General features: G+C 28.2%; 1 protein-coding gene across 1 annotated transcript; it reads right to left on the bottom strand.

Annotated features, from left to right (window-relative positions):
- Positions 1 to 9,719: 9,719 nt before the first annotated feature.
- On the bottom strand, positions 9,720 to 10,520 carry LOC126662284 (uncharacterized). Its single transcript, XM_050356209.2, has 2 exons — positions 10,403 to 10,520; positions 9,720 to 10,334 (listed from the first exon to the last, which is right to left on the bottom strand). Exons 1-2 carry the CDS (start codon positions 10,473 to 10,475, stop codon positions 9,793 to 9,795), a joined length of 615 nt encoding a protein of 204 aa, XP_050212166.1. The 5' UTR covers positions 10,476 to 10,520; the 3' UTR covers positions 9,720 to 9,792.
- Positions 10,521 to 15,704: the final 5,184 nt, after the last annotated feature.

The raw sequence follows: 15,704 nt of genomic DNA on the forward strand, positions 1-15,704 counted from the left end.
GTAAAAAACCGTCTACATATGCTCCATATGGCTGAAGGTACGTCTTTGAAAACACACCTTGGAGAATTGAATTCCATTATAATGGATTTGGAGAGTCTGGATATTAAATATGACGAAGAAGATTTGTCTCTTATGTTGCTTCGTTCATTACCTTCTGATTATAAGCAATTTCGTGAAAACTTAATATTTAATCATAATACGCTTTCTGTTGAGGGAGTTAAATCTGTCCTATTTTCAAAGGAGTTAATGGATAAGGAGCTAATGGGAATGCTAGTCAGATGTCTGATACTGCCTTTACAACCAGTACTAGCATAAAGACAGATTATGATAACAAGTGTCTGAAACAGAAAAAATTCTACTTGTAATTATTGCAAGAAGAAGGGGCATCTAAAGATTGATTGTTGAAAAAATCCAAAAAACAAAAACTACCAAAAGCCTAACGTTCAAGCCAATATTGTTGAAGATGAATCAGGTGATGACCATGAAGATGTGTTAGTAGTTTGGAGTGGAGATTTAGGTTTTAGGGGGAGCCGGTTCTACAACCAGTTTAACCCAGAGAACCGGCTTGGTCCAAAAGTGCAGCAGAAATCTATAAGTTCGAAATTTTATGCAGATTCGGGTTGTTCATATCACATTTGTGCCAATTTCAATTGGTTTTCCGACTACAATAGAGTTGATAGTGGAGTTGTAGTTATGGGCAATGATCGAACTTGTATAATTTTGGGCATTGGTTCAGTCAGGATCAAGATGCATGATGGAAAAGTTAGAATATTCACCGACGTCCGACATGTTCCAGAAATGCATAACAATCTCATCTCTTTATCTACTTTAGAAATTTGTGGATATGAGTTTTATGGCAGAAATGGGGTTTTGGATATTGTGAAAGATGTTGCGGTGTTATTGCAAGCTCATAGAGTTGGTAGTTTGTATTGATGGATCAGTTACGACTTCGTCTCTTTTACCAAATTCTAGTGATGACATTGCCAAGATCAAGGCTAACAAATTTGCAGCTGCGTGCTAATTGGTTGATAAGTTATTTGATTTATTTATTATGTCATTTTGCATTGACAAGTTCAAGACATTCTTGGGCTTGTTTGGAATTTCTCAATTGTAGTAATTTGTTATGGTGAAGTGGAGAAGGTGGAGTTTGGTTGTCATTCTAATTTATTGAAGATGCAAGGTAATTCTAGTCAAGGGGAGATTGTGTCACGACCCAAATTATTGAGCCGCGACCGGCGCTAGGGAATGGGAGTGGTAGCTCCGAAACCCGTAGCAAGCCTAAAATTATTATAAATTTTTCGCAATTAAAAACATATTATTATATATAAAACGTTTTCAGAAAGCTCGTTTAAACATTTTATTAATAAATATCAAAATCGCATATAGACACCTACGGACTACTGCAGCTCTAAAGGACAACGTGCTTTGTGCAAGTCAAACGACTTCCAACACAAAGGGGATGGTCTATCTGATCCGACTCCGATCACCTGAAAACAACAATGGTGGGGGGTCAGTATTTGGGGAAATACTGAGTGAGTCTACATCTTACTAATGGTATTATTATAAAAATATAGCATCGCATCTCAAGAGAACAATAATATAAAACATATAAACATGTATTTGATCCGTACGAAACTAATATCCTAGCATGCGACACATTCCTCGAATAATCATTATCATTCAACCCAATCGTAAATATCAATCGCGAGTCTAACTCGCTGGTGGCCCAGCCACTAGATACAGGGACTCCAGACTACACCGTAGCCGAGTACTCACTTGTATCAAAAACCCAATCGTATATATCAATCGCGAGTCTAACTCGCTGGTGGCCCAGCCACATAAATTTTATAATCATCAACAGCTCCCAGCTGTGTCAAGTCATTTCTCAAATGCAAACATACTAGACTGACTCGATACTGGTGATCACACAGCCTATTGACACCCAATAGGTAGCTAGTTTCTTCGGATCGCATACTAGTTCTCATATATAAAAATTAAATAAACATATAACATCTCAATCAATCATATATAATGCGATGCGTAAAAACAATATACATATATATATATATGAAAATAACTTTTTTACTAATAATACGCGAAAGTAAATTTGCCACTCACCGTGATCGCTATCCAAATAATAACATCATAAAGATCCCATGAACACAAGCCTCATGCATCGTTTGATCCATTAGTTATTGTAGCTCGTCCGTCTAGTAGCTCGTCAATAAGTCAGTTACTTATCCGAATAATCTGTACGTTTAATTCATAAACGTTAACTTAGTATCAAAACCCTAAGTTATAAACTTAGGTTAACATAATCGTATTTCAAATACGATTCTTAACTTTGATAATCTCTAAATCACACTTCTCTTTTAAACGTCCTAGTTTTCGTTTTGATATTCAATCGAATCACGATTGATTACACGACTTGAAATTGTCTGAAATCGAGTTTCTGCGTCGCGTCAGGGCTCTGGAAGCCAAAATCGTCGATTCCCGCTAACGAGGGACTGCACGTTCGTGAACGTGCAGTACGCTGCACGTTCGTGCAGTACGCTGCACGATCGTGCAGCACTTGCTGCACGTTCGTGCAGCCTGCTGGCTGCACGATGTGCAGCCACGGGGTTCATTCCCCGGGCCATTTCCGACGTGCCTAACGTCCTAACTCGATCCCGCAACGTTTAATAACATCAAAACTCAAGATTTAAGCTTAAAACGTCGAATTCAAACTCAAAATCATTAAAACGGTAAAACCGCTCAAAACCCTAAATCAAAACGTCAAGATTACCTCGACTTTAAGCCTAAAGATGATAGAGAATTGAATTCTTAATCCATCGGCGCGAGAATCACTCGATTTGGACGAGAAATGGCGAAACCGCGACGGATCGAAGTGATCGCCGTTTTCTTTCTTCGTCTGCTCCTGATCATTCTTTCTTTCCTTCTTCTTAAGAAACATATATATATATATATATATATATATATATATATATATATATATATATATATCTTGGCTAATTAGCCACTTTCGTCCTTCATTTCTTTAACTTAAACCAATTCTCTTTTAAACTTTCTAATTTAACCAAACGGCTAAATTATTCTTTTAACTCGATTACTTACGTATTATTTATATTTGTATAAATAATACTAATTCAATATTATTATTTTCCTTCAAAATCCTTTGATTACTAATCTCGAAGCTTAATTGGATAATTTACACTTTAGTCCTTAAACTTCTCAAAGTTGCAATTTAGCCCAAAACGCATCCGCGTCCAAATTTTAAAAGGTCTCCGATTGACCCGAAACTTTTACCACATATACTATACAACATTTCGCGGATCTAGGCAAAATAATTTCCCTTCGGAATTTATATGGCTAAATTACCACTTTAGTCCCTATACTTTATTTTACAACTTTCTTAACATTCTTCCTTTTCTAATTCCAATTCCAACTTTAGAATTGGAATATAACGTTAAATTCTTTGCTATAATCTCTTTCAAACCGATCTACTAAAACTTATTTATCTTACTCTTATTGGAAGACTTTCCGATATTGCCACTCTGGCGACTCAAAACTGGACACGTGGCCCAATTAGATAATTAAATATTTTGGGGTATTACAGATTGTTACAATTATTTCTAGAATTCTAATCAGTTTAGGACTTTAATTTATCCTAATATGTGTTAGATGTTGATTATGTCATTATTGGGTCTGTGTAGGAAAAAGAAGTCTAAATTCTGTTTGGATTTGAAATTCTAAATAGAGTTTTTGATAGATTTGTTCCTACGAGACTAAAGAAATTCCAATTTTGTGTCTGTTTGAAAAATAATATCAATTTTGTGCCTGAACCCATCCAATCTGCATTATAGAAATGCGGACTGGATAAGCAATCCGCATTATTTTTGAATGCGGATTGGTTTTGGCAACAATCCGCATTCTTAAAATGCGGATTGTGTGGTGAAATATATATTTTGCTCCCTAACTTAAATCAAGTGCTATATTTACCTTTACCCATGTTATAATACATATATTTCTAAGTGTTGTGCCTACCTATATATTGGTAGAAAATCTAAGAAGAAGTTTTTGACGGGTATATTTATAAACATAAGGTTTCTATTTATTATATATAAATATAATTTATATATATATCTTAACTAAATACATTTATATTACGTCAAAATTTTTAAATTTTGACATTTTAATTTCGGGATTTTATTCGAACCTTTTAATTCTACATTTAAGATGTACATTGATATATTAATTTTTAATATATTTACCTTTTAAACTTCATTTGTTTCGTTTAAAACCGATAATTATAATTTAAATTATCAAATTTAAATTTTAAATTTCTATAATTACGACCTACTTTCTCGGACACCTAGAAATTAATTTCGCACTTAAATAATATGTAAGTGATTGAGTTTAATTGAATATTTGATCGTTAAGTTAAAAAAAAATTTAAAAGAAAAAATGTATAAATTAAAGAAATGAAGCATTGAGAAAATTATTAACCATAATTCATATTAATAATAATGAAAAAAATTAAGAAGGAATCAATAAATTATTGATTTAATTTAAGAACTAAAACATACATTTTACCTAATAATTGTAAAACATAGTCCGCATTCTTAGAAGTATATGCATAAGAACATGTGTAAAGGTAAATATAGCACTTGGTTTAAATTAGGGAGCAAAACACATATTTCACCAAACAATTGTAACACACAATCCGCATTTTAAGAATGCGGGCACAAAATTGGTATTATTTTTCAAACAGACATAAAATTGGAATTTCTTCAGTCTCGTAGGAACAAATCCGTCAAAAATCCCTATAAATAGACAAGTTATGACTTGTAAAATTTAAGAGTGTGAGGTATATTGGGTTTAGACATTAGAAAAATTTCTACCGTCTTTTATATTCTTCATCTATTGGTGAATAAAACTCGTTCCTTCGCCCGTGGAGTTGTCATTGACGAACCACATAAATCCTGTGTTTGTTTTTAGTTCGATTGTTTATTTTGCCATAAGCTTAATTTTTTAATTTATTTTCTGCTATTCCGCTGCGACTAATCTCATAATACTTAAGTTTTGATGTAAACTATCACCATATGCAAACAAAATATAAAAATTGAATGGAAAATTTTTCACACAATATATTCTAATTAAATCAAACAATCTAGGAAAAATGATACTGGTGCATGCAAGAGAAAAAATTATTAAAAAAATTACAATGACCTAAAAGCCTAATAATATGGTGCATGCAATTTGTTTAGACGAAAATAAAATTAAAACCAGCAAAAATGAAAATTGCAAACTAGGTGTTGAGAGTGAAAATCATACTGATGGTACTACGATATGCAAGAGAAGGAAAAGTAAAAAATATATTAAAATGGTAAAGTAAATTTTTTCTTAAAAAAGAGAGTATAATATGAAAAATATGGACTATAAAAATGTATAAACCCAAATTTTCTGACTAGTATCATAGTGGTTTTAAAATGGTATCGTTGTAGTCTGGCTGCTTACATGTCAAATTTTGCTTGCGTATTAAAATATTTGTTGACTAAATTTAAGTTTTTAAGTGTTTTCATTCGTGGTGTAATGTTTGGGTTGTATTGGTTTTAATCGTTTTAATTTTTGAGCGTCTTCAAAATTTAAATGTTATTTTAAACTGATCACCTATTTCTACATAACCGTTTGTTTTTAAATTTCGATGATCGTCTGGAATTTTAAACTATCATTTACTGCAACTCGTTTATAAATTATAAACTCGTTGTAAAACTCCATTTTCCTCATTTTTAAGAATTCAAAGACCATTTTCTCTCTACATTAAATGATTTCACTCAACCTAAACCTAACCTTGGAGATTCTAAGAACAAACTTTGAATTTAAACATTTTTAAAGAAGAAATTGACACATACATTAAAATTCTTGGATTCCATGTTGCTTTGGATTCCATGTTTTTACCTCCTTAATTTTCAGTAGTGATTCTTATAAAGGTTAGTAAATTTCCTTTTAGTTTGGTATCATAAGCTGTATGTTGCTTTTGGATTCCATGTTTTTCGGTTTGTTTTTAGATTAATGTTCTTGGTAATCTTGTTATCATGCTACCTTGTTGTTTGGATTATGATTTCTCTAACATGCAAGGAGTTTTATTTGATAATTAATATTTTGAGTTTATGTTGCATGTTAGTTCAAATTGTTGTCTTTTTTGTAAGGGTTATTCGGATAGTAGTTGATCGAAAATTATGGTTATAATATCAAAAATCAGTTAATGTTGTCAACAAGGCGTGTTACGTAAATAGTCTGTTCCATATCAAGTTATTAGGTTTAAATTTTGAATTTTCCGAATTTCTTACAGATGTAATTGTTTCAGATTATATTTAATGAAATTTGACGTATTCAAAAAAATTTATAAAAATCGTGTATACCATAAAATCAAATATTAGCTAATAAGTATAAATCTAGTATCAAACAAAAAAACTATAAAAATCGTGTATACCATAAAATTATGGGTGATGCTATCCGGATAGAATCTATCCGGATAGAAACCCATTTTTTTAAAATTTAATTATTTAATTAAAAAACAATTACTCATCTAATTTTACTGTCATTTTTTATTACCATTGTCAATTTTTAATTACTATTTATTTTTAATAATTAATGTTTATCTCCAACTTATTTAAATTCAAAAAAAAATCTACACTTTTTATATTTTAGTGATAAATTAATGGTAACAATTTCCAAGGGATCAGTTGGTCCTTCATGCCGAGAGAAGCCAACAAGCTTGCCCATCACATAGCAATTGGAAATTTTGAACATCATATGCTATAAATATTTTGCCAGAGTTTGTACACACTTATGTATAAATCTTTCTACGCACAAAAGAAATGTTTCGCCTACGTTTATTATGGATGCATTGACAAAAGACTTGGGAAATGGTGGTGTATAATTCTTCAACATTAGCAACATTGAAGGATGCAATTTCACTGTTGTTTCATAATATGGAAAAGTGACCTCCCGTTGTAATAAAGGTATAATTCGGTGGCTTTTTTGTAACAAAATAAAGTTCAGTTCCCTTTCTGTAATAACAGATGAGTTCAGTGATCTAGGATGTTTAATATCCTAGGTAACTCATGGTGTTAGTTCTTTTGATTTTTAGGTTTTACGGTCAGTTTTTTTACATCTTAGTTTTGCTAGAAAAATAGACAACAATAATTTTTGATGTTTATTGGTTTTCAATTTGATGTTCTTATTCCCTCCCTTTGTTTGAGTACATAATTCCATATATCTTTTAATATCAATGAATTTTTCATGGAAATCAAGCAGGTGATGGTTCTGTAATTTTTTGTTTCAAATACCATTGATAATAAAATCTGCCATTGTTACTCATTAGCAAGTGATTTATTCCAAAATATTCATCTGATTCTTTAAGAAAATAAGACAACATTGATGATCCTTATTTTAAATGTGCTGCATGTGTAGAATTAAGAATTGACATATTAACAATCCTATATAAGGATGGAACTGCAAATTTTTAGTTTAAATTTTTTAGTTCATTATTGTACCAAATACAATTTCAGCACCTTTTGGATTTGCACCAGGTTTTATACTAAATTTTAGCACCTTTTGGATTTGCAAATTTTAGTTCAAAAATTCTAATTATTATTTCACCAAATACAATTTCATGAAATTATAATATTAATATTTCCTATGGTCAAAAATTGATACATTTCGGCTAATTTGAGTTCTCCAAAAATGCCAAGAAAATGCTCAAATGTTTACTTGTTTTAAGACCAGAACATAGTGAAGTGAATTCAGAAATACCTGATAAATTTGAGGCTTCAACTCAATAAATTGCACGCATCATAAATTAATTGGCTTTCCAAAAAGGCATGAAACGTAATTAATCTAATTAATTAAATCTTTAATTTAAATTTTAAAAACGATAAATTCATCGGGGTTTTTTTACACCACCACCGCCGCTATCCCTCTTCCTCCACCTCTACCAACCACCACCCAAAATCTAATTAAATATTTAACCATAATTAATCTAATTAATTAAATCTTTAATTTAAATTTTAAAAACGATAAATTCATCGGGTTTTTTTACACCACCGCCGCCGCTATCCCTCTTCCTCCACCTCTACCAACCACCACCCAAAATCCATCGACCACCGCCCAAACCCAACAACAACCGTCCGAACATCACCTCTAAATCAGAGAGTGTGCTTCACTCTCTTAGGTGAGAGTGGAGAGAGAGGTTTTCGTACCAAATTTGACAAGTTCAGGGTAAAAGTGATCATATTTCGCTAATTTGGACATTTTTAATATTTTGTGCCAAGTTCAGGGGTAAAGTGATCATTTGTTCGCTAAATATTATAATTATTTTATATATATATTGTTTCTGTCCCTTCAAGATAAAAATATGAAAATATTTTAAATGTGGCGCATGATATTTTGATTATTGAACCAAACCTAGTTGGCGTCTTAAAATATAGACCGCCTTTTAGTTTTAGTAAAATTCGAAGATTAAAAAGACTTCCTTAATTACAATATTCGTTGTTGTAATATCTTTTTTATATATTTAGAGTTGTGCTTCATTAAAATTAGTTTATACTTTATTTAAAGTACGTAATTAATAAAAATTGACAACAGCTTTAAACTTTTTTTTGGTAAATATAGCTTTAGACTTTGGTGTTAAAGGATTTATATGAATTATATTTTAACAGTTTAAGAATTTTATTATTCCAAATTTGTATTCTTTTTCAGAGGCTTGAAATTCTTTTAATAAAAGTTTGAAGGGCTGTTTTATATTTTACAACAAAATCAGTTAGAGCCGTAGGAAATATGCCTTTTTGGTTTTCATTTGAGTTCAAGTATATATTTTTTGAATATGTTTGTTTTGATTGTCTATCTCTAACTAATTTTTGAACTATTATGAATTAGTTAAATATTTTATTTTGATAAAATCTAACATTTAAATTTTATATCTATCTTATTTGATCTATTTTAAATTTTTATTTTTACTAAAGGTTGTAATTGTCATTTGATTTTTACAATTAAATAAAATAACTCAAACATCCCTCATCTATTTTAAAAAATTACTAAAATAGGTCCTTCGATCCGGATAGATTCTATCCGGATAGCTTTTTCCTAAAATTAAATATTAGCTAATAAGTATAAATCTAGTTTCAAAAAAAAAAACTATAAATCTTTTAACTTTATTTGTAAAAAAAAATATAGTTAACTTAACTATTTTATATAAATATTTTTTTTATCAAATAGCCAATTCATTTAAAATTACTAGTAAATTGAGTTTTTATAAAATAAAAATATTATTATATTTTGTTATTTTTAATGTAACTATTAATTAAAATTTTATTATTTTTGACGTGTCATATTACGAGACACGTGCAAAGTCCGTGAAACAAAATTAGTTTAATTTTATTTTTCTCATATGATCATCGATTTAACATGAAGTTTTATTTTCAATTAAGTAACTGCATTATTAAAATGGTTTAATTTATAATTATTGAAGATCAAGAAAAATGGAGTTGATACAAACTCTGGTCTCTAAATATATTGAGTAGTTAACCTATTCAATTCAAATCAAACCTGCTGCTCACCATACATAGTCAATTGAGTTTAAACTTACAAAATAAAAACACAAAATTTATTAATTCATTAAAAAATACGATGTAAAATAAAATAAAATAATATCATATCATATCAATAAATTCTGTTTTCTCCTCTCTTTTTTCTTTCGTTTTACTTCGGAAACACGAAGGCAAGAAAGATTTATAAAATAGATACTGGCACTGGCACATAAAAATCGAAACCGAAGAAACTATACACATCGACCAACTCCCACCTTTCATCAGATTGATAGCCAGAAATCTGCAAACTACCCACAATTATAATGTCCCAAAGACTATAGTCTTTTAAAGATAACAAAAGATTTGTATATCCTTGGAGTTCTACCGTAAGAACGATTATACAGTAGGAGTAACGCATTTTCTTCATAACTAGTCGGCTTATAACAACTGCTAATAAACTCAATCCGAGCATTATGCATTTTTTGAAATTTCCGACGACAATTTCTTTTCCGATTGGGCCATCTTCCCAAAAGAAGACTGCTAAGATTGAAGGAATGATTAGTAGTACTAAGAAATTGAGTAAAACAAATGGTACAGGATAATTCCTTGGACATTTAACATACAAATTAGTTAAATCATTCATCTCCGTTTCCTCATGGAATGCCATATACCCAAAGAAAATATAAAAACGAATGCAGATTGACAACACTGTCCCACTGAAAATCAGACAACGAGCATCGATATCTACAAAAAAAATTAAAAAAAAATCAGCACATTTTTTATTTGAAATATAAAAGAAAAAAAAAACTTACTAGGAAAATCATCGGCTGTATCATGAAGAGGCATGCGATTAGACGGTTGTGGTGGTACTGAAATGGAATCCATATTGAATTATTGAATGTGATTTTGAAAAATTGTGTATAATAATTATTAGATGAGAGTTGTTTATAATGAGATCAATATTTTTAGTGTTTATATATATCCATATTTTTCAATTCAGGTAGTTAAACCTTATCAAATCTCCTCAATTTTAAATTTTGAATTTCTTCTTATCTTTAGACTAAAAATTAAAATTCAAAGTTATGGCATGGTTAGTTGTGTTCAATAGACTCTCTAAACTTATTTCTTTATTACGGTTTATTGGTTTTCCTTCTAAAAACTGAACAAATTAATCTGAGCAATATATCAAAATTAATACCCAAAACCAACAAATTAAACTTGCCGGAGAATATGCTTTATTAGTAAGAAATGACAATTCAAAAAAGAGTTAACGAAAGATTTGAAGTGGTTTTTACATTCAAATGAGTAATTTTTTTACAAACAAAAAAAACGCAGTATTCAAATTTAGCTTTTAATCACCCAGAAGTCGAAAAGTTCAGCCCTTTCATGGACAAAAAAGTGGTAAAAATAATGGAAAAGAAGAAGGTGGTGTGTTCTATCATTAAATAAAAACAAAAGAAACAGAAAAAAGATTAACTTTTTTTAGGTATTGTCCCATTGTTGATGAGAATAGAGGTTTTCTTCCTCCCGGAAAATAATGGAAGTAGTGGGAAAATAGAAGTATAAACGTGTCTTTTTAAATACTAGTTTTTTTTTTTTAATAATATATTATTATTTAAATTTTATTAAACTTGTATGTTTTTATTTGTTTTGTTTAATTATTTTATAATAATTTTAATTTTTTATTGGAAATGTTAAAAAGTTAGAATTAAGTAATAGATTTAATTTTTGATATTGTTATTATTAAAAAGGCTTAATCACCAAAAAATGCCAAACCTATACTTTTTGTGTCAATTATAGCCAAACCTTTAAAAATCACCAGATTTAGCCAAACCTTATATGTTCTGTTTCTTTTTTAGCCATTTTTGAATCGAACCGGTTTTTTTGATACCGTGTCGTCCACGTCACCGCCAACTAAGCAATTGGTTGACATGACAGCTGAAATATTTAAATAAGGTTTGGCTATAACTGACACAAAAAATATAGGTTTGGTATTTTTTGGGTGAATAAACCTAATTTTAAATTCAAGCCAATTTTTAAATTTATTAATTAGTAAATTAATTATATTATTTATGAAATTTATATATATTTAAAAATAATTAATATTTCCTATTTAATACTAATTAAAATTAATTTTGATTTTTTATTAAACCTAATTAAATCTAATAAATTTATATTATAATATATTTTAATGAATATGTAAGGGTTAATTACATATAAAATCATCACCTTTACACGAAATTGCAAAAATAACACGACCATTAAAACGTGGCAATTCAGGGCACCACCTTTCATTTCTTTTCAAAAATAACACGGGCACATTTTTAGTTGCGTTTTTGCTGACGTGACATGACACGTGGCGCTCTCATCGGGTGTCCAAGTCAGTAAAATTTTATCAAAAAACGTGCTCATGTTGTTTTTGAAAAGAAATGAAAGGTGATGCCCTGAGTTGACACGTTTTAAAGGTCGTGTTATTTTTGAGAATTCGTGTAAAGATTGTGATTTATATATAATTAACCCAATATATAATTAAAAAAATGAATTAACGTATTACTTAGGAATTAATATTGAATTAAATTTGGTGAAAGAATTTAATGTTTATGATGATTTTGAACTTGATTTTGTATTTTTAATATTGTTGAGATCTTGTTATGACTGAGTTTAGGTAATAAATAAAATAGTTATATATAAATTAAGGTAATTTTTTGGCTATGCCGAGTAAAATGACATATGCGTTTATGCTTATAAACATCATGATATATATTGATTACACCGCAATGAGCTTCACTTTTTAAAGAAAAAAAATTAGAAAATAATTAAAGTCGTCTTTTAAATAAACAGTCTATTCAGTAATTATTTTTATGTTTATGTGTGTACAAAAGTAAATGTTATTTTCACACTTTACAAAAAAATTAAATTTCTTTCTTCAATACCATCTTTTACAAATTTCTTTCATCAATACCATCTTTTACCTATTAGCACGTGACACGGGAATTAACAGTGCACCAAAGTGCACCTGCTCATCCAAGCTGGTGCACCCAAAGTGCACCTGTTCACATGCTTGCATGAGCAGGTGCACTTTGGTGCACTTGCTCATTTAAGAACTGACCCGCGCGTGCGGGTCAGTCCTTAATTTTTTTTATTTTATTTTAAAAAATAAAATAATTTAATTTAATTTTAAAATACTATTAAATTTAATTTTAAAATACTATTAATTTTAATTTTAAAATACTATTAATTTATGCTAAATTTTAAAATATAAAAATAAACAGATGATACAATTTTTTAATTATCAGATATATTATTGATACATATCGAACACGAATGTAGTTTATGAATAATATATTTATCATATACAAATTATATATCAGAGATGTATTATAATATATATTTTAAAAATATATCTACATGTATAAATTATAAATCATCGATGTATCTATTACGTACATTTTAAAATTATGTATCACATATGTATCCATCTTTTAAGTACGAGATCTAAATTATATTTAAAAAATCAAAGTAATGTATTCAAGATTTCCAAATATAAATTAAATAGATAGAAATCACCAATAAATCAAATCCTACCAACGCCATTTTAGATACTTAGCAAAGACGACTCTATCATATTAACTATATCAAATGTATCAAATATGTAAAATATATTTATCATATAAAAAATGCATCTATTATATATAAATTATGAATCATCGATGTATCTATTAATTATATTTAAAAAATGTATTTATTGTGTATAAATTATGTAAAAATATAATTATATTCTATATATATAAATTGTGTATCGTATCGGAGATGTGTCAAGGATGTATATGTTATATTAGTACAATAAACGTTTCAGTTTTAATATTTTGATATTTATTTTTTTTGATCGAATATGTATTAAGGATGTATTTGTTATATTAGCACAATAAACATTTTAGTTTTAATACTTCGATGTTTAATTTTTGATCGAATATGTATCAAAAATATACCGGAGATGTATTAAATATGTACAAAAGAAGTATCAAATATGTATTAAACATGTATCAGAGAATTATAAAATATGTATTGGAGAAGTATCGCATAAATATAAAAAATGTATAAAATATGTATCAAAGGTGTATCTTATATGTATCGAATATGTATTAGAAATGTTCGCATTATGTATCAAATATGTATCAAAAATTTGATACTTTCTCGATACAAGATTTTGGTGAAGATAAATTAATCCACCTACTCGTCGTTTAATTATTTAGTTTTTCAAATATTAAATTAATAATTATCGAATATGTATCAGATACGAATCAAATATGTATCATATATGTATCGAAGATGTATCAAATATATATCAGAGATGTATCAAATATGTGTAAAAAATATATGTAATAAAACCAAAAAAACGTATAAAAAAGGGTACGAACGATTGAATATGTATCAAATATGTATTCGAGATGTATCAAATATGTATCAGAGATGTATCAAATATGTACCCGAGATGTATCAAATATGGATCCGACATGTATCAAATATGTATTATTCGGCTCAAATGATCAATTGAAATAAATACTCAATTCATTAAAAAAATTAAACTCATATTCATTAAAAAATTAAACTCAATTCATTAATAAATTTAAACTCAATTCGTTAAAAATTTAAACTCATGTTCACTAGCAAATCAAGGGTTATTTTCAACAAAAATATTGATTTTTAACTAAAATTTTCCAGCTCTAAATGTTATGAACATGTACCAAATAACAAATATGTATCAAATATATTTACAATATATAGAAATACTAAAACAATTATAAAAACAAGAAAAATATTTCGAACGATCGAATATATATCAAATATGTATCGAGATATGTCAAATTATATGTTTAATTATTTTTTATTTTTTTTGCATCGATACTTTTTCATAAATCGAACTTCTCTGTTAACAAAAATGGAAAGCAAAAATAGTAAAAAACTAATAAATTAGCAAAAAGACAAAATACAAATTAGCAAAAAAATGAGAAGCAGGTAGATTAAAAGATAGAGAAAAAAATGAAAGTTTTAATTTTTTATAAAAATATAAAAATTACTATTATTAGTTACAGATAAAATAATTATAGTATTTTTATATTTTTATAGTACATATCAAATATAATAATTTAATTTTATAATTATAATAATTATAATAATTCATTTAAAAATATTTTAAAAACAATATAATATTTTAATTACAATTAAGTTATTTTTGTCAAAGTTTAATTTGTCTAATTTTATGGATCAATGAAGTACATCTTTATTTTTCTAAAAAAAAAAGATAAAAATGAATACTCAAAGTTAGGGTACAAGCAATCACACGCAAAGCAAATTCGGAAAACAGATATAGCATTAAGTATTAGTTTTAACTAAATCCAACAGTGCAAAAAGAACCAATTCCATAAATTATAGAGAGAATAATAAATAGCAAAAGGATAAAATAGCACAATAATATCATATTAAATCCTATTTAAAAGGTATGTATAATTTGAAAAAGTGTAGCTTAACTAGTGTGATTGTCCGCACCAGATTTTGCTCCTTTGTCCCCCACTCTATCACGTGTAGCTTTAGATAGGACATGGTGCTGATGAAAAGTATTAAGAAAAGTTGGTAAGATTGTAATAAACATGGTAACAAATGTAAACAAAATAGTTTTGTTTGTGTATAACGAAAAAAACTATGGAATTGTTGGTTTTCTTGTTATTTTCTCTTTTTTTTTTAATAATATATTATTATTTAAATTTTATTAAACTTGTATGTTTTTATTTGTTTTGTTTAATTATTTTATAATAATTTTAATTTTTTATTGGAAATGTTAAAAAGTTAGAATTAAGTAATAGATTTAATTTTTGATATTGTTATTATTAAAAAGGCTTAATCACCAAAAAATGCCAAACCTATACTTTTTGTGTCAATTATAGCCAAACCTTTAAAAATCACCAGATTTAGCCAAACCTTATATGTTCTGTTTCTTTTTTAGCCATTTTTAAATCGAACCGGTTTTTTTGATACCGTGTCGTCCACGTCACCGCCAACTAAGCAATTGGTTGACATGACAGCTGAAATATTTAAATAAGGTTTGGCTATAACTGA

The sequence above is a fragment of the Mercurialis annua genome, linkage group LG8, assembly GCF_937616625.2.
Source record: "Mercurialis annua linkage group LG8, ddMerAnnu1.2, whole genome shotgun sequence".
Classification (NCBI taxonomy): domain Eukaryota; kingdom Viridiplantae; phylum Streptophyta; class Magnoliopsida; order Malpighiales; family Euphorbiaceae; genus Mercurialis; species Mercurialis annua.

Coding starts and splice junctions, on each gene's coding strand:
- LOC126662284 (XM_050356209.2), bottom strand. CDS start 10,475: ATGGATTCCATTTCAGTACCACCACAACCGTCTAATCGCATGCCTCTT. Junction 10,335..10,402: donor TACAGCCGATGATTTTCCTA/GTAAGTTTTTTT, acceptor TTTTTTTTGTAG/ATATCGATGCTCGTTGTCTG.